The 18,432-nt window shown below is 51.1% G+C and overlaps 1 protein-coding gene and 1 long non-coding RNA gene across 2 annotated transcripts; one reads left to right on the forward strand and one right to left on the reverse strand.

The window, feature by feature from the left end:
* Positions 1-596: 596 nt before the first annotated feature.
* On the reverse strand, positions 597-1,186 carry LOC128137311 (uncharacterized). The gene is made up of 2 exons (XR_008233661.1): positions 1,061-1,186; positions 597-840 (listed from the first exon to the last, which is right to left on the reverse strand). It is a non-coding gene; the product is annotated as an uncharacterized LOC128137311 (long non-coding RNA).
* Positions 1,187-1,195: 9 nt separating this feature from the next.
* Positions 1,196-6,187, forward strand: TOPORS (TOP1 binding arginine/serine rich protein, E3 ubiquitin ligase). The gene is made up of 2 exons (XM_052778141.1): positions 1,196-1,469; positions 2,626-6,187. Exons 1-2 carry the CDS (start codon positions 1,305-1,307, stop codon positions 5,629-5,631), a joined length of 3,171 nt encoding a protein of 1,056 aa, XP_052634101.1. The 5' UTR covers positions 1,196-1,304; the 3' UTR covers positions 5,632-6,187.
* Positions 6,188-18,432: the final 12,245 nt, after the last annotated feature.

An 18,432-nucleotide genomic window follows, 5' to 3' on the forward strand; every position in this document is an offset into this window, starting at 1 on the left:
AGCGCACGTGCCTGGTGCTGCCTGCTGGGGAGCCAAAGTGGTTGCACCTCCTCCAAACACCAGGAAAAAGTGTTGGCTTTGGGGATGTAACTCAGCACACTTCAAGGTGGGCTAGGTGGCAAGTAGGAGGCCCTGGGTCCAGGCAGGGTATCAGGCATAGGCCCATGCTGGTATCTGAGGAGATCTGCAGGTGCGGAACACTTGTTGGGTTAAGCGTGTCAGTGCATGCGTGTTTGCTCGTAAGCAGGAAGCTGGACCAGCCAGTGTGTAGGAGTGAGTAAGAGGGCTCAGGATACGGGGCAGGGTTACTAGATGGACAGAAGGGCTGTGCTGGTACTCGGGGGATCTGTGAACCCATGTGTGCTTCCACTAGTGAACGTCAATCCTTTCTGCCTATAAGGAAGAAAAGGGACATGGCAGGCTGCGCTCACGTTTTATGCGAGTTCTGGTAGTAGTACTACATGCAGGTGCTGTGGAAGACAGCACTTGGTCTGTGGCAGTCTGCAGAGCTGACCATGTCAGTCTCTTTTTTTTATGCATATGGCTATGTATGTCTCTTGCAGGCACGCACTGGTGCAGATCAGCAAGGAAAGATCTTTTTCTTTTCTGGTAACTGTTTGTGCTTTATTTACCCAACTGACAACAGGGCTCCTCCAGCCTTCAGATGGATTCCTCCGTCCTCTCAGAGACAATGCCAAGCTCCCGGCGGTGTCCCACGGGCTTTGCCATCGCCTAGGGCAGCCCCTGGGCCAGGAGGCCGCTCTCCAGCTGCCGCTGGGCGGCCACCCGTGACCCGTAGAGGACGAAGCCCCAGGAAAGCAACACCACGGCAGCTAGCACCTGCGGAACAAAACATTGCGCGCTGGCCGTGGCAGCACCGGGACCCTCCCGTCCGTTACCCGCCCAGGTGCCGGTATCCGCTGCCTCCACCGAGAGGTACACCCAGCCCCGCTCCCCGCCCGCCCCGGGCAGTAAACCTGCCCTGCAGGCCGGGCGGCCTCGGACCTGGCACGCCCGGGCCTGCCGCCCCGCCGCCGTTACCCCCGGCCCCGGCCCGCACCAGGCGGCAGATGGGGCGCGGGTCCCGCCGCCCCGGCACAGCCATGCCGGCCTCGCCCTCTCCACGGCCTCCGCCCAGCAGCGCCTACGCCCGCCGGCAAGATGTCGCCACCGGCAGCGGAAGTGACGCCAGACCATAGCGCCCGCGTTCCGCTCCCGGTAGGCAGCGCGGCGGCCCGGCGCTGCCCCGCTGGTGGCGGTGGGCAACCGTTCCCGTGGCAACGCCGCTTCCGCCGCCGCCGCCGATGGCAGAGCCGTTACGGCGCCTGGCGGAGGGCAGCCGCCGCCGCCGCCCGCCGGGGGAGGAGCGGCGGGAGGTTCCCGGCTCCGGACGCTGCCGGACGCGCCACAGGCTGAAGGCGGCCGCGGCCCCGGCCCCGTCCCGCGCGGGCAGCGAGGGCCCGGCATCGGTGAGCGCGGGCGAGGGGGCCGGGAGCGGCGCCGGACCCTTCCGGTGGGCTGGCGGAGGCCGCCGGGTCGGAGGCCGGAGACGCGGGCGGGAGGCTCGGGCAGGCGGGAGCTGGGCGGGGAGGCGTCCCGCAGCGGGCGGGCGGGCGGGTGGGGGAGTGGGGGGAGGTGGCGTGACACCCCCCCCGCCGCGGCCGCCACCGCCGCTCGCGTTGGTGACACCCCCCGCGTGCGCGTCCGTGCCCCTCAGTCGGTGCGTGTCCGTGCGCGTGTCTCGTGCGTGTCTTGTGCGTGTCTCGCCGGTCTGCGCGGCAGACGCCGTGCCCCGTGCCCCGCCGGTGGCTGCGTCCTGCCCGTGAGCTCGCCGCAAAGGGTGGGCGGGTGAGTTTCGAAGTAGCGAGGTAACTGGTTTCCGGCGAACCGTAATGCCTGAGGATAACGCCGCTTCCTAAAATAACTTTAAAATAGGTGGATTTATTGCTAACTGTGCTCGACGGCCTGACTAGATGCAAAGGCAGCGTGTACCTGGGGATGGGCGTAGGAATGACACCTGGCTGTTTCTGATTCAGTCATCGAAACAAAGACTAATTTAGACCGGAACACATCCCTGGAGGTGTCTAGTCCAACATGCCGTGTGTGGTCCAGCGTGAGTGCCCAGCAAAACGTGGGCAGAGGGTGCAGGAACAGGACAGGTCCAGCAGAACTTGGAAACAGGCCGTTTAGTTCGAGTGCAATTATTGCTTGTTTTGACTTTTTTTCTTAAAAGACAGAACTAACTGTTCTGCTATTTTGCTATGTAAACGCTGGTCTCTTTTGGAAGTGTGTTTCGGAGGACACCGTGTTAATCATAAACTTACTGACCATGTTGGAGCAGTTATTTATGAGTGGAGAAGAACACAAGAGTCCTGCCTGTTACCTTCATACATGCCAGCGTGATTCAAGCTCTGTTTAAAATTTGCAACTCTGAAGAGCCAGATCTCACTGTGAAGAGAAGCCAAGCAAAGTAGTTAGGTCATGCTGCCTCTTTGTTCCGTGTTCTCTCAGTGTTAATGCTGGGTTTTCCAACCTTAAAGGCCACTGTTATGGGTTTCTGTGTCTAGACTTTAAAGTTTTTGTCTCTCTGAGATAGCAATCATCTTTTGTCTCTTTCTTTTGTAGAACATGACTTCAGCAGATAAGGAGTTTTCAGAAGATAGCAACTTTTCGCCAAAAGCCAGCACCAGCAAACTGCTAACAGATGCATCTCCTGACTCTAAATGCCCCATCTGTTTGGATAGGTTTGACAATGTTGCATATCTAGATCGCTGCTTGCATAGGTTCTGTTTCCGCTGTGTCCAGGAGTGGTCAAAAAACAAAGCAGAATGCCCCCTCTGCAAGCAATCCTTTTTTTCTATTTTCCATACAATCCGTGCTGAAGATGACTTTAAGGAGTACATAATCAGCCCTTCAGAAAATAGTTCTTTTGCCAGCCCTGATGGCCGGAGATTTCGTTACCGTACCACCTTAACAGGAGAACGCCGCACTGGCAGTTCCCCTTCCCGAAGGACGCTGTCCCCTCCAGATAATGGGATATTGTTTGAAGGGTTGTCGAGCGAACCAGTGCGGCAGAGAGATGGCGAGATTCAGCAGATGATAAGGAGGCTGGCCTCCAGGAGGCAGGCTAGCGCAGAGGGCAGATCTCTGCGGCAGATTCAGGAGGAGGACATGATCAACTTCCGCAGAGCTCTGTACCGTACTGGTGTGCGTATTCGTAGTATTCAGGATGGTGGCCGCTATCGAGACATTTCAGCAGAGTTTTTCCGCCGCAACCCTGCTTGCCTTCACAGGTTGGTTCCTTGGTTGAAGCGAGAACTTACAGTGCTGTTTGGTGCCCATGGATCTTTGGTTAATATTGTACAGCACATTATCATGAGTAATGTGACTAGGTATGACCTGGAAAGTCAGGCCTTTGCTGATGATTTAAAGCCTTTTTTGCTGAACCGGACTGAACACTTCTTACATGAATTCATCAGTTTTGCCCGTTGTCCTTTTAACTTAGAAGCATATGATCAACACGCCAATTATGACTGTCCTGCGCCATCATATGACGAAGGAAGCCACTCGGACTCGTCAATTATTACAATATCTCCAGATACGGCATGTTCTCAAGGGCCAGATAACAGTTTGTCTGTGACTGGTCTTGGTCAGGCCCCCTGGGATGACGAAACTCCAGGGCCTTCCTATTCCATTTCAGAAGAGGTTCGTACAACCATAGCTTCTCCTCTGGAGATGGCAGAAAGTTCTGATGAGGACTCTGCTACAAAGAGTCAAAGAACCAAACTGCAAACTCAGTTACAGGCTAATGCTGACTTAAAAGACAGTGACTCTTCCTCAGACAATTGTGTTATTGTTGGGTATGTTAAGCCATTAGCTGAGAGGACACCAGAAGTGGTTGAGCTGTCCTCGGACTCTGAGGAGCCCATCAGGGAAGAGAAGAGGGAAGACGTGAAGAAACAGCAGCCAATCCAGTGTCGCAGCTGGAGTGATAGTGAACCAAGCAGGAGCTTCTCGCCACGTTCCCCCACATGTAAGGAGGATGTACGTAGTTGTAGAAGCTGCTTATCTCCTGCAGTTGAGAAGACAGAGTCAAAAGATGATGAGAAAAACAAACATAAGGTAAAAGATCTGTCTCCACAGCACTTGAGCTGGAGCCCCTCTCCGGGGAGTGACACAATATGCTCCCCTTGGAATCACAGGTTGTCTAGAAAGGGAAAGTCCAGGAGTCCACAATCCTGTTCACGAAACAGTCGAGGTAGTCATGGCTATCGGTCTAGGAGGGAGCGTCGTAGCAAAAGCCAACTTAAAAAGAGACGATCAAGAAGCAGAGATAGTAGCAAACATAGGAGCAAAAGAAGCAGCAGGAGGTCGAGGGCTCATGACACCAGAGCCTCTCTAAAAAGCCAGAGAGGCTCTTTAAGTCGTGAGAGCACTTCATCCAGAGAAGTAAGCAGATCACGATCACGTAGCAAAGGCCATGGCAAAAGGAGATCAAGAAGCAGAGACAGTGATCGTTATTATGCAAGAGACCATTACCAAAGTAGATACCAGTGGGGTTATGCTTTCTGTAGTCGAAAGGTGTTCGGAGATGGCTATGAATACTCCAGCAGGAGGAGGACACAGTCTAATGCTTTCTATTCAAGGCAATCTGCTAGTCCAGAATACAGGATACGATCATTTATTGAAAGGACAGATCCGCATAGCCAGAGGGGACTCCAGGAGAGACACTTTTACTGTTACGAAAGATGCAGGTCAAGGAGTCGATCAAGCAACAGGTCAAGGACCCCTTCTGAAGGAACTGACAGAATGAAAAGTGAAAAGCCTGGTGGAAAAAGGAAGTACAAAACTCGCCACTTGGAGAATGCATTCATGGAGAGCACAAGTCTAGAAAGAGAAAATGACCCCAAGAAAACTGTCTCAAAATTCAGTGACTGCTACAAAAATGAAGACAGCCTTTCAGACAATCGAGCAAGCAGTGAGACAAAGCGTAAGAAAAAGAAAAAAAAGATGAGGAGTCCAAGTGTGGAGATAGTCTATGAAGGAAAAGCAACAGACACAACAAGGCATCTTAAAAAGAAAAAGAAAAAGCATAAGAAGAAACACCGGAAACATCACATGAGTAACTCGGCACATTCTTCTCCAGTGGTGATTACAATTGATAGTGACAGTAGCAAGGAGCCAGAAAGTACTGAACGTGACAGCAGTATTACTTGGACAGGCACAACTCGGATAAATGAGAGGGAAAACGAGTCTCCCTCTTCTTTTCTGGGAGTGACAGGAGATGGAGATGTTTACAGAGTTGGCGAGAAAACTGGAGGAGCAGCCAAAAGCTACAGTATTCCTACCAGAAGGGGAGACTTAGATGGTGACATTAGAAATGCTGATGTCAAACTTCAAGAAACAACAGCTGATCAGAGTCTTACCATACCAGACACCAGCAGTAACAGCCCTCACATAGAAAGTGTAACCAGCTACATTCACGAAGCACCAGCAGCGCCTTCCAGTCAACTGCCTTCCCCCAGGATTTCCTTCCTAGAGCGTCCAGAGAGACGACCATTGATACTAAGACTGCCAAAGAGTCTTGTCAACAGATCCTCTTGGTTTGATTTCCCAGAAGAAAAAATGTAGCACTCTTTCCATGGAACACTTCATAAAATAGTGAATTTGTTTTAACTACTTTTTTCCCCTTGAGAACAAAAACACCTGGTATGATCTGTGTATATTAAAAGATGTCTGGGAAATGTGTAAAACCTTGGAATGTGTATGCACTTTTAAGTCAAAGAAGATAGAATATTGCTAGTACCTAACTTTTAAAGTTTCTCAGAAGACACTTTGGAAGTTCTAATTTCATAAAGCCATCCTGTACTCTTGTCGTATGTAAAATATATCCACAGAATATTTCAAAGTTTTGTTTAAAACCAATAACAAAAAAGGAGCCCAAACCAAAAGCCAGAACATGTATTTTATGAAGATTGCTCTTAGACATAGGAAAAATTGCTTAGTTCATAAGAAATTATTCAGGCTGAATTCTACCATCATTTTAATCTATTTGGTTTAAGCTGATCTCTGCTAAAAAGTAGTCAGCAATTTCTATATAGATCTTCAACAGGACTTCCAGTAACGTAAAAGTGAGCTATGTCAAAATCTGAATAAAGCAATAAGACTTTTTTTTTTTAAAAATGAATTTAAATGCGTGGACTGTGTACTTTGCAAACAGAACATTTATCTTTCAGTTTTGGGTGTCTTACCAGTACAGACCATGGGATGTTCATGCTGTCAGGAGTACTCTGGGTTGAAAGGGACCTCTGGACATCATCAGGTCCCAGCCTTCACTGAAAGCAGGAACAACTTTGATCAGATTGCTCGGGATTTGCTCAGTTTTGAATATTCCCAAGGCTGGATGGCCTTTCTGTGCTACCTCTTCTAATGTTTCCTTGTTGCAATCTATGTCTTCTACCTCACATCCTGTTGCTGTGCAACTCTCGAGGAGCCTGTTTTCCTTTTCTGTGTGCCCTACCACTACATACTTGAAGACATCTGTCTTGTCTGTAGCCTTGGCAGTAGAGCAGCTCCTCCTGACCTCTTTGCTTTAGGCAACACTCACCCAGCCTAGTTCACCCTAGATGTCCTGCTGCATGTACATGCAAGGCACAGGGCTCGGGCAGGGTCTTGTTCTCCAGGTTTGGGCCTTCTCTGCCTGTACAGCAGTAGCTCTCAGGGCTGAACCAGGAAATTGCCTTCTGTCTCTCCTGTATTACTGCCTCCATGAGTGGTGGGTTTGACCTTGGCTGGTTGCCTGACAGATGCACACCAAGGTGTTCTGTCATTTCCCCTCCTCCACAGGGTGGGGGGGAGAAAATATGATGGGAAGGCTCGTGGGTTGAGATGAGGACAGGGAGGTCACTTAACAATTACTGTCACAGGCCAAATAGGCTCAGGGACAATTAACTTATTGCCAATTAAAAATTTAGTAGGATGATGAGAAACAAGGACAAAACTAAACCCACCTTCCCCTCCCTTCTTCTCAGGCTCAACTTCACTCCTTCATTCCTGACTCTTCCCCTCCCCAGCAGCGCAGGGGGATGGGGAATGAGGGTTGTGGTCACTCCATAACACTGTTTCTGCTGCTCCTTCCTCCTTACACTGTTCCTCCACTCTAGTATGGGTCTTTCCTAGAGCTTTCAGTCCTTCAGGAACAGACTGCTCCAGTGGGGGTCCCCCACGGGGTCACAGGTCCTGCCAGAAAACCTGTTCCCGTGTGGGCTCCTAAACACAGGCTGCAGCTCCTGCCAGGAGCCTGCTCCTGTGTGGCGTCTCCATGGGTTGTACCTTCCTTCAGGGCGTCTTCACCTGCTCCAGTGTGGCTTTTTCCACAGGCTGCAGGTGGATATCTGCCCCACTGTGGTCTCCCCATGGGCTGCAGGGGGACAGCCTAAGTCACCTTGGTCTCCAGGAGCTGCAGGGGAATCTCTGCTCTGGAGTCTGGAGCACCTCCTCCCCTCCTTCTCTGACCTGCAGGGCTGTTTCGCTCATGTTTTTCTCACTCCTCTCAGAGCTGCCTGCAGCGTTTTTTACCCTGTTTTAAATACGTTTTCACAGAGGCACCACCAGTATGGCTGATGGCCTCAGCTGTGTCCTGTGTTGGGTCTGTTTTGGAGCCAGCTGGAACCATCTGTGTCTGGCACAGGGCAGCCCCTGGTCCCTTCTCACAGAGGCCACCCTGCAGCACCCCTTGCTACCAAAACCTTGCCACATAAACCCAGTACACCCTAGCTTGACAGATATGGATCCCACATGTCAGCTGTTAGTTGATTGTGTGTGCAAAGATAGTGATGAGCACATCTGGCAGCAGTGAAGACTCGGTATCTAAATCCCAAAGTGAGTCTGTTTTGGGTTTGTGTGGCGGGGTTTTGGTACTGGGGGAGGGGGCTGCAGGGGTGGCTCCTGTGAGAAGCTGCCAGAAGCTTCCCTGGCTCCAAGTTGGACCACTGCTGGCCAAGGCCGAGCCCATCAGCGACGGTGGTAGCGCCTCTGGGAGAACAGATTTAAGAAGGGGAAACCTGCAGCCGAGAGGGAAGTGGGATGTGAGAGATACACCTGTGCAGACACCGAGGTCAGTGAAGAAGAAGGGGGAGTTGTTTTAAGATTTGATTTTACTTCTCATTATCCTTGTTTTGATTTGATTGGTAGTAAATTAAAGTGCTCTTTTTTTTTTCCCCAAGTTGAGTCTGCTTTTTGCCCGTGACCATAAGTGGTGAGTGATCCCTCCCTGTCCTTGTCTCGACCCATGAGCGTTTCTTCATATTTTTTCCTCATCCCACCAGGGCTGGCAGGGAGGAGCGAGCAAGCGGCTGCATGGTGCTTTGTTACCAGCTGGGCTTAAACCATGACAGAGTCATTTCAGCAAGCTACTGAACATGTGCTGCAGTCTCCTTCATTCCCTGCAAGGGACGGCGATTTCATAACCATTCTGGATTAACAAGGGGACACCACACCTTCTAAGGTTTTCCTCCCTTCCAAGGGTGCTATTCTCTCTGGAACATGGGGGATTTTTTGAGAGGTTTTTGAGCCATTCACTGCAATGGCAGAGATGGAAGGATTCGCATGAGAATGAGTGTTCTCACAGAAGGTCAGGATGGTGTGGAAGATCAATCTTTGGGGCTGGTAGAGGAAGAGACTGTGACTGATGCGTGCAAAGCTCTGCATTGCCAAGGTCTGTCTGTCCAGCGTTACCAATCACTGAGCGTAGAACTGGAGGCACCACACCTGAGGGAGGGGAAAATATTCCTGATACCCAGGCCTAAGCTTACACCATTGGGGACCTTGCCAGTATTATGGAGGAGGTGCTGTCCTCGTAGATGGCTGCTGTCTGTGCTGCTGGATGGACTGAGGTGAGCTTTGTAGCTCCCCAGGATGATGGAGCAGGAGGGAGCAAGACCTGGCCTGGGGTGGGGTGTGGCCACCACCCTGCCTTTCCCAGCCCCAGAAGAGGGATTTGCACATCCCAGGCAGGAAGCGCACCATGTTCATATATGTGGCCATGGACCAAACCATTATCTCTTGCAACTACGCTTGCCAGGTGAATGATCTTAAAAAGTTCTTTGACCACTCTGCATCTTTTTGCTACCTACACACTTCATTTTCACCTCGGCTCTTTGGATAGAAAGGACAACTGGCCTGGTGGCCCAGCAGCTTCCAGCAGGAAGGCAGGCTGGTGGCCCATGAGCTGTCCAAGGGCAAAGGGTGTCTCCTTGGCTGAATGCTCCTGCTTCAGGAACCCTCTCCAGGGCCTCTGTCCTGCTGGCTGGGGACCCGCACACCAGGATGGGTGTGAGTGGGATTGCACCCAAGCGTGTGTGAGTGCAGGTGTTTCCTCTGGTTTCCCCGGTGCTCTGCCCATGCTGCTCCTCTGCCTCCATCAGCTGCTCTTAGTAAGACAGAAGTTCAGGTGGTTTGTATCAGCCTTGTTATCCCCCTGGGTGACAGCTGCAGGAAGATGTCCTAGATCCAAACCTTGGGACTGACTTTATTGCCTAGTGAAAGAGTGAAGCAAACAGAAGAAGTTTTTTGAAGAGCTGATGCCTACTTGTGAGAGCAGGAGCATGGGACAGCAGCTGCAGTGAAAGAGCTTTTTGCACAGCAATCCCAACACTGGAACATGGCCTAGGAGACCATGGAAGTCAGGTCCCCTGGGGCCTGGGAAAGAGCCGGACAGTTTGCCTGCCTGCACTGCCTTCTCCTCTGGTCCTTGAATGTGTGTGCGCCCTCCTGCTGGTCCTGGAGAGTCTGTGCTCCACCCCTGAATTGCAATGGGATGCAAAATGTGTGAATGGGATGAGAGCCCCATCACTGAAGCACTAGTGAGTGCCCCAGTAAAGCCATTGACACATTAAGATTCAAACACATCACCAGGTGAACAAAAGGCAATTGCTGCCGGGGGTTACGCTTGTGCAGCTGCAAGCAGGAGCAAGGATGAGTCTCAGTGTTACAGTCCACCCTCCTATGTATCCCTAGGGAGAAGAGTCAGTTTGGGCTCTCTGAGCAATGTTAGCCCAATGACAGACAAGTGGAGGAAGAGAGGAGGACCACCTTTCAAGGAAAGAACGTGACATGTTTCCTTGAGGAAGTGGGGCACTGTGCCTCATCATCGTCAAATTCTGCTCCTTGGTAAACCAGGGGCAACTGCTCCCTGGGGCTAGATGTGTAGAGGTGCCCAGTTCTGCTCCAGCAGCCTTTGAGAAGCTTCAGCAGCCCGAAAGAATTTGGGAGTGGGCAGCACCAGTAACCCTCCAGATGGGGCTGGCAGGATGGCTTGCTGAGGGTCAACACTTCCAGCCACTCTCCTTCAGGGCTGGCTTCCAGGGCTGACAAAGATAAGGTGTTGAGGGGCAGAGCAGCAGCAGCAGCAGCAGTGTGTCTCCTCCTTCCCAGTCACCCATGTGGGCACTTTTTAGTCCTTGTTATTTGGTGGGCTGTGAAACTCCACACTCCCAGGATGCAACTGGAATTAAATGCCCTGAGAAGCCCCTCTGTGACAATTGTATAGTCCTTGCTCTTCAGGCTGAGAGAGACGGGGACAGATGTCTGTCCTTGGGCAGGTGATGTGAAGCAGACACAGTCTTCTCTGTGCAGGTACAAGGCTGGGCCAAAAGAAGCAGCAGAGAAAGCCATCACACACCCGTAAGACAGCACGTTGTGGTACACCAGCATTTCCACCACAGCAGAGGAGAAGAGCCTGAACATCCTGGACCCTGTGTCCATCCTGAGCAAGGTGACCAACTGGCTGTCCAACAGCTCTTTGCCTAGTCCCTCTACTGTGGTTCCCTTCTGGGTGTCTTCCTAGCAGACTCAGAGATGGCAGGAAAGAGTTCATGCTCTGCGGCCCTACTACTAGGGCTGTGTGCTGGTGCTTTTGGTCTAAATTCAGACCTGATTTTGTACTGGAGACCACAGAGAGGATTCAGAAAGAGGAAGAAACTGCAGCACTGTTTGTTGAGGTTATCCGACAGCTCGGCGCAGAGGGCTGGTTCTGGGATGCTCTGGGGCAGCAGGTTCATATCTACTGATGTTCCTGAAAGCATTGCTTTCTGCTGGTTTTCCCCTCTCCCTGCCTGTATGCGAGGTGCCAAGTCAGCCAAAGTGGAGCCCAGGGGAGCTGCCATTTGCACAGAGGAAGCTTCACCTTCCTCAGTGCCTGTCTTGGCTCTGTTGGACTGGTTCACTTAGGAGCCTGAGAATAGATGTCAGGGGAGGCCATTTAGACCCTTTTTATTTCTTACTGCTGCCTCCCCAGAATTTTGGCTTTGCCCTTCAAACCCGAGATCTCCATCTTCCCTTTAAAAGAACAACTGCCCACTCTCAAACAGCAGAACAGTTCCTGCCCCCTGAACAGTGTATCCACAAGCACGTGCAAGCATGACTTTGTCAGGAGATTGCCCAATTCAGCTGTATTTCTGAAACAGAAAAAAATCCAGGTGTGGACTCATGCCTATTTATCTCAGACTGTTGTAACCTTTGAAGCCTAAAGATGCCAGTGCCACTTGCCAGCCTTGCAACTCTTTAGCAAAGCAGCAAGTGGCCTGAATACCAGTGCAGTCTACCCTTCACTCTCTTGAGTGCAGCGTTGGGGGAAAGCTTTTGTGCTTTTCTTGCCAGCTGGATTCCTCCTTTGGCTTTGAATTTCATTTGGGAAAGGGCAATTTCAGGCAGACCACGCTGCCTGATTAACACATAGGTATAGCGGGGTGTCGTGGTTTCAGCCCAGCCGGTAACAAAGGACCACGCAGCCACTTACTCACTCCTCCCGCCCCCCTCCAGTGGGATGGGGAGGAGAATCAGAAAGGAGAAAAGAAAAAAAAAACCCGGAACCTCGAGGGTTGAGATAAGGCCAATTAACTGGACAACACAAAAAGAGAAGTTACAACAACAACAACGGTAGTAATAAAAGAATATACAAAACGAGTGACACATGGTGCAACTGCTCACCACCTGGAACCTGACGCTCCGCCACTTCCCCCACCGAAAGCTGAGAGACCCCCCAGCCCACTCCCCAGTTATATACTGAGCATGATGTCATATGGTATGGAATAGCTCCTTGGCTAGTTCAGGTCAGCTGTCCCGGCTGTGCGCCTTCCCAGGTTCCTATCAAAATTAACTCTACCCCAGCTGAACCCAGGACATGGGGTCAATGGGGCACTCTCCAGTCCCTCCATCTCAGCAGTCCTCTGTTGCTGGAGAAATGGGAAGGCAGATATGGGAGCATAACTCTCCCTGATAAGTCTGTGGGAAATGGTGGGCAGAAAAGGGCCTGCTGGACTGCATCGGAGAGGACAGCTCTTCACTCCATGTGCATGCCCTCTGCTTGGACAGGTCCTGCACAGCATGACTCCCTCCTTTGGGCAGACTACTTGACAATCTTGCCTGGGAGGTAAAGTGACTCTGCAGTGTTATACGGTCCATGCTGTCCTGCTGTCAGACCTTGTTAAACCAGACGAAAAGGGGGGGGGGGGGGCAGGGGGAGAGAAGGAAAAAAGAAAAATGAAGGTCACACACGATCAGTGGCAAAACTCACTGGAGGCAAAAGGGGCTCCCACATGAGAAGCAATTGGAGCAATCAGGACAAAGAAAGAAGAAATGAAAGAAAAGATGGAGCGATGCAGAATGAAGACATATTTATAAAGGAGAGGAAGCAGCTGCAGTTTTCACCCTGATGGCTGAGGAAGGAAATGGCCAGGTTGCCACCCGTGGTGCCCGCCAGGTTCTTCTTTGGGGCTGGAACAACTTCTCCTGCCAAACACACAAGCCTTTTCTCCCCGGGCCCCACCTTCCTCCACCGGTATTTTACAAAGCTGTAAGAGTGGGAATAGACTTAGTGGAGACAGCCGGGGATTTGATTTAAGAACCTTGTATAATGTTTCCTAAAAGGTGTTGGGAGAGGGGAAACAAAAGCAGTCTCCAATTAAAGAGGAAGGATTCCTGAGACACAAGGCACACCTATTCTGAAATACAAGCTCTGCAGAGGACAAGCCTTAGCTGGATGGCTCTTTGCCACTTGTTACAGAAATTCCCTGAGGAAAAAGGAGGGCTCCCTTCTGTAAAGAGCAGCATGCAGAGAATGCTGCCTGTTGGCTCATCACTGCCCACAGACAGCTCTGCCCAGGGTTTCCCCTGCAGCCCCCGCACAGCACCGCTCGGAGGGGCAGCCGGGCAGACTGGTAAGTGCTGATGGACAGGGAGGTGGCAAGGGTTTACAGACACATGCCTGCTCACAGAAATTGAAATGCCATCAATCCCCAGGGTCCCTTTCCCTGTGGAGGGGTGGAGAGGGTGGACATTGTTTGAGGAGAGATCTGCTGTGTCTCTCTCTGCTTTGGTTTTCAAAACTGATTCCTGCAGCCAGAAGTGCCATGGCAAGGAGCTTGCTCAGACCTGATGTAGTGGTCTAACCCCAGCTAACAGCTAAGCACCCCACAGCTGCTTGCTCACTCCTCTCTGGTGGGATGGGGAAGAGAATTGGAAAGGCAAAAGTGATAAAACTCGTGTGTTGACATAAAGACAGTTTAATAGGTAAAGCAAAAGCTGCTCAAAGGAAAACAAGGAATTCATTCACTACTTCTCATCGGCAGGCAGGTGTTCAGCCATCTCCAGAAAGCAGGGCTCCATCACATGTGTAACTGTTACTTGGGAAGACAAACGCCATAACTTTGAGCATTCCCCTGTCTTTCTTCTTCCCCCAGCTTTTTCTTGCTGAGCATGACATTATATGGTATGGAATATCCCTTTGGTCAGTTGGGGTCAGCTGTCCCAGCTGTGTCCCTTCCCAAATTCTTGTGCACCTCCAGCCTTTTCACTGGTGGAGTGGTATGAGAAGCAGAAAAGGCCTCAACTCTGTGTAAGCACTGCTCAGCAATAATGAAAACATCCCTGTATTATCAACACTGTTTCCAGCACAAATCCAAAACATAGCCCCATACTAGCTACTATGAAGAAAATTATCGCAGTCCAGCCAAAACCAGCACACCTGGCAGAGGAAAAACTGGGCAGTTCACAGAAGCGACAGAGTTTGAGCTGTGTCTGCTCTGTTGGTGTGATGGGCATGACCTTTGGGAAACAGTGAGCCAGCCAAGAAACAAAGAGAGGGAGAAAGAGAAAATGAAAGACAAAGTTACCCCCCAGAGGAGTTGGAGTGACAAGTGCAAGGTCCTGCACTTGGCTTGGAATAAACACAGAGCCCAGTACAAGCTGGGACCTGTGTGGCTGGGGAACAGCCTTGCTGCCAGGGACCTGGGGGTCATGGTGGACAACAAGGTGAACGTTGAGTCTGCCACTGCAGCAATGAAGGCAGGTCGGATCCTGGGCTGCATCTGCAGTGGCATTACTAGCAGAGATAGAGATGTGATCATTCCACTCTAGTCAGTGCTTGCCAGGCCGCACCTGGAGCACTGTGTCCAGTTCTGGTCCCCATGATTCAAGAAAGATGCGGACAGACAGTGGAAGGTCCAAAGCTGGGCCACCAAGATGGTCAAAGGGCTGGAGAACCTGCCCTATGAGGAAAGACTGAAGGAGCTACGTCTTTTCTCCCTGAAGAAGAGAAGGCTCAGCAGGGACCTCATCACAGTATTCCAGTACTTAAAGGGTGGCTACAAAAAGGCTGGAGGCCCTTTGTAGCTTTTCAGGGAGCTACTTAGCAGAGCATCCTGGGAATCTGCTTTTGAGGGCTTAGGAGTCCACGAGTGCTGGTCAGTTTTTAAGAACCACCTTTTAAAAGCACAGGAGCAGGCAATTCCACTGTGTCGAAAGTCAAGCAAGCAGGCCAGAAGACCAGCTTGGCTGAACAGGTAACTCCTTGTGGAGCTCAAGAGGAAAAAGAAATTGGGCGAACTCTGGAAGCAAGGTCAGGCTTTGCAGGAAGATTACAGAGCTCATATATGTGGGGAGAAGACACAAAAGGCCAAAACTCAGAGTTGAAGCTGGCCAGTGCTCTATCTGACAACAAGAAGGGCTTTTTTTAAAATATGTTAATAGCAAAAGGAGGTGTAAAGAAAGCATTGGACTGATACTTGTTGAAGATGGTCACCTGACTAATAGGGGTGAAGATAAAGTGGGAGCATTCAATGTTTTTTTTTCCTCAGTCTTTAATAATACTGATAGACCTTGGGCTGCCTGGTCCTCTGAGTCAGAGGACTATGAGTGCGGGAACAGTGACTTTCCATTTGTGGATGCTGAAATTGTAAGGGATTGGCTGTATCAGCTGAATGTTCATAAGTCCATGGGGCCTGATGGGATTCATCCTAGAGTACTGAAGGAGTTAGTGGATGTTATGGCAGGACCCCTCTTGATCATCAACCAAAGGTCTTGGGAGTCTGGGGAGGTCCCCGCTGACTGAAAGCTAGTTATTCAAATTTACAAGAAGAGCGTGAGGGAAGACCTGGGAAAACTACAGACCTGTTAGTCTAAGCTCAGTTCCTGGAAAAATTAGGGAGAAAATGATACTGGCTACTTTTGAAAGGCAATTAAAGAACAATGCAATCATCAGGTACAGTGAACAAAGGGAAAGTCCTGTTTAACTAGTTTGACATCCTTCTACGATAAGGTCACCTGTCTCTTGAATAAAGAGAAGTTATGGTAGATGTAGTTTTTCTGGATTTTAGTAAGGCTTTTGACACTGTCCCTCACAGCTTCTTTCTGGACAAGTTGTCCAGCTGTGGGATGAGCAAGTACACAGTGTGCTGGGTGAAGAACTGGCTGGACAGCTGGGGTCAAAGGGTTGTAGTGAATGGGGATACATCTAGCTGGTGACCAGTCACCAGTGGTGTTCCTCAGGGCACAATTCTAGGGCTGGTTCTGTTCAATATTTTTATCAATGATCTGGATGCAGGAGTTGAATGCACCATTAGCAAGTCTGCTGATGATACCAAATTGGGAGGTGCTGATGCTGTTAACTGTCTCTTGAGGGACGAGAGGCCTTGCAGAGAGATCTAGGTAGACTGGAGCATTGGGCAATCAGTGACAGGAAATTTAAAAAGTCCAAGTGCCAGATTCTGCACCTGGGGTGGAGTAACACCAGACACAAGTATAAACTGGGAGAGGAGTGGCTGGAGAGCAGCCCTGCAGAAAGGGATCTGGGGGTGCTGGCTGACAGTAGGCTTGATATGAGTCAGCATTGTGCCCTGGCAGCCAAGTGGGCAAACCCCATCCTAAGGTGCATCAAACACAGCAGAACCAGCCTGTCAAAAGAGGGGATTATCCCACTGTACACAGTGTTGCTGTGGCCTCACCTTGAGTACTGTGTGCAGTTCTGGGCCCCACAATTTAAGAAGGATGTGAAGGTCCTTGAATGCATCCAGAGGAGGACAACACAGCTGGTGAAGGGGCTGGAAGGAATGCCCTGTGAGGAGCAGCTAAGGACTTTGGGTTTGTCTAGTTTGGAGAAAAGGAGGCTGTGGGGCGACCGCATTGCTCTCTGTAGCTTCCTGAGAAGGAAAGTGGAAAGGGAGGTGCTGGTCTCTTCTCCCTGGCATCCAGTGATAGGACACGTGGGAATGGTTCAAAGCTGCATCAGGGGAGGTTTAGACTGGACATTAGGAAGCATTTCTTTACTGAGAGGGTGGTCAAAGACTGGAACAGGCTTCCTAGAGAGGTGGTTGATGGCCCAAGCCTGTCAGTATTTAAGAGGCATTTGGACAATGCTTTTAATAACATGCTTTAACTTTTGGTCAGCCTTGAAGTGGTTGGGCAGTTGGACTGGATGATCATTGTAGGTCCCTTCCAGCTTGAATATTCTATTCTATTCTATTCTATTCTATTCTATTCTATTCTATTCTATTCTATTCTATTCTATTCTATTCTCTCTCTTCACAAGGAACCACATGGACAAGACATGGGACAATGGGTATCAATTGCACTGGGAGAGGATTTATCTTGACATAAGAAAGAAATTTTTTACAGTGAGAACAGTCCCTCCCTGGAAGCAGGCTGGATCACTGCCTGGGTGAGCTCTGCAGTAGCAGATGGGCCATTGTGATACCACTGTGTGGTAGACGGTGATGTCATTCAGTGGTGGCCTCACCTGGGGCTGGTGAAGTGGGGGCTGAAGTGGACCAAGAGGCTCTCCTTAGTCGCCTCAGCCTACTTACTGGAGAAAGAAAATAAAGGAATAAAGACCACAGGAGGAGTCTTGGTGTCACTAACGGTGCGGGTGGCCTTGCTGTCGCCACCCGGGCTGCCTTCAGTGCTGCGCCCGCCTGCCCCCTCCGGTGTCCATTGCAGCTGGGGGTCGGTGGGGCATCTGGAGGGAGCTGGGGTACAACCACGCAGCTCTTTGCTGGGGGCGGGGGTGGGATGCTAAAGCTGACGGCTCCTTCCGTGTAGCCCAGGTGCCGTTTCTTTGTTTCTCCCCCTGAGGGGGGGTTCTGCTCAGCTCCAGGGCTGCGTCCCAGCGGCTGGTCCCGGGGGAGGTGTTTGCAGGCAGGGGGTCTCCAGGGCCAGCCTGCGCCCCATTGCTCATCACCCCAGGCCTGCCTGGCCGCCTCCACTCCTCGCCCTCTGCCCCCACGTCTCAGGGCTCTGCTCCCCTGCCAGCCCACGCTGCTCAGTATGGCCTTGGTACATAGCACTGTGGCTTGGTGCCGCTCCACGTAAAACCAGGGCTGCGCCTGCCAGTGCTTTTGGCAGGTAATCCCAGCGAAAGCCCTGCTCCACGGCAGAACAAGGCTGAGCAGCCCCAGCTGGGAGGCCTTGCACACTCAGAGCAGAGCCAGTGCCCTGCTGCTAGCAGCAATGGTGCCCTGTACAGCTCGGTGATGCAGGGAGCTGCATGCTGCATGGGATGTGCTGCAAACACTAGAAAAGAGCAGCCTGTCAGAAGCATTATCGGTATTTCAGAGAGACATTTACACCGTGGGAAACTTCATGGGGTTGTTTTTCATAACATGTGTTATTAGGCAATTAGCATTAAAATGCAAAGGATTTTTTTCCGTGTCTAGGGCAGTGTGCTCAGCTTAGGAAATCAGAATTCTGCGACAGACAACCATGGCTTTCCAGTGCTGCTTTGGGTAAGCCAGCTCAACACTCCCACTGCACCCGCCTGCAAAGCGTGAATAAGCAAGCCAGTCCATGGCATCAGCTGCTATTAAGCAACCTACTTCTGCTGAAGAGAACCGGGCTGCGTTAATTGGCTCTGAGTAGGAATGAGACTCATTACACCTCTTGCAGGTTCACCTGGCATAATTTTGTAGGCTTAGGCAAGAAGACTTCTGCTGGCAGTGGTGCTAGATTTAGTGGCCCACATAACATTACCTGGGGCCATTTGAGATTCCCTGGATATTCTGCCTGGCTTCCAGGTGCCTTTTGAGAAAAAAGGTGTCTTATCTGCCAGACCTGGGGTACCTTGAAATCTCAGGAGAGTCATGTGTGCAGATGAATCCACTG

The sequence above is a fragment of the Harpia harpyja genome, chromosome Z, assembly GCF_026419915.1.
Source record: "Harpia harpyja isolate bHarHar1 chromosome Z, bHarHar1 primary haplotype, whole genome shotgun sequence".
NCBI classification, from domain to species: domain Eukaryota; kingdom Metazoa; phylum Chordata; class Aves; order Accipitriformes; family Accipitridae; genus Harpia; species Harpia harpyja.

What these genes read in the sequence shown, in the direction of transcription:
- TOPORS (XM_052778141.1), top strand. Translation starts at nt 1,305, where the DNA reads ATGGCAGAGCCGTTACGGCGCCTGGCGGAGGGCAGCCGCCGCCGCCGC. An exon ending in GCAGCGAGGGCCCGGCATCG is followed by an intron (nt 1,470 to 2,625) that starts GTGAGCGCGGGC and finishes TTTCTTTTGTAG; the next exon opens with AACATGACTTCAGCAGATAA.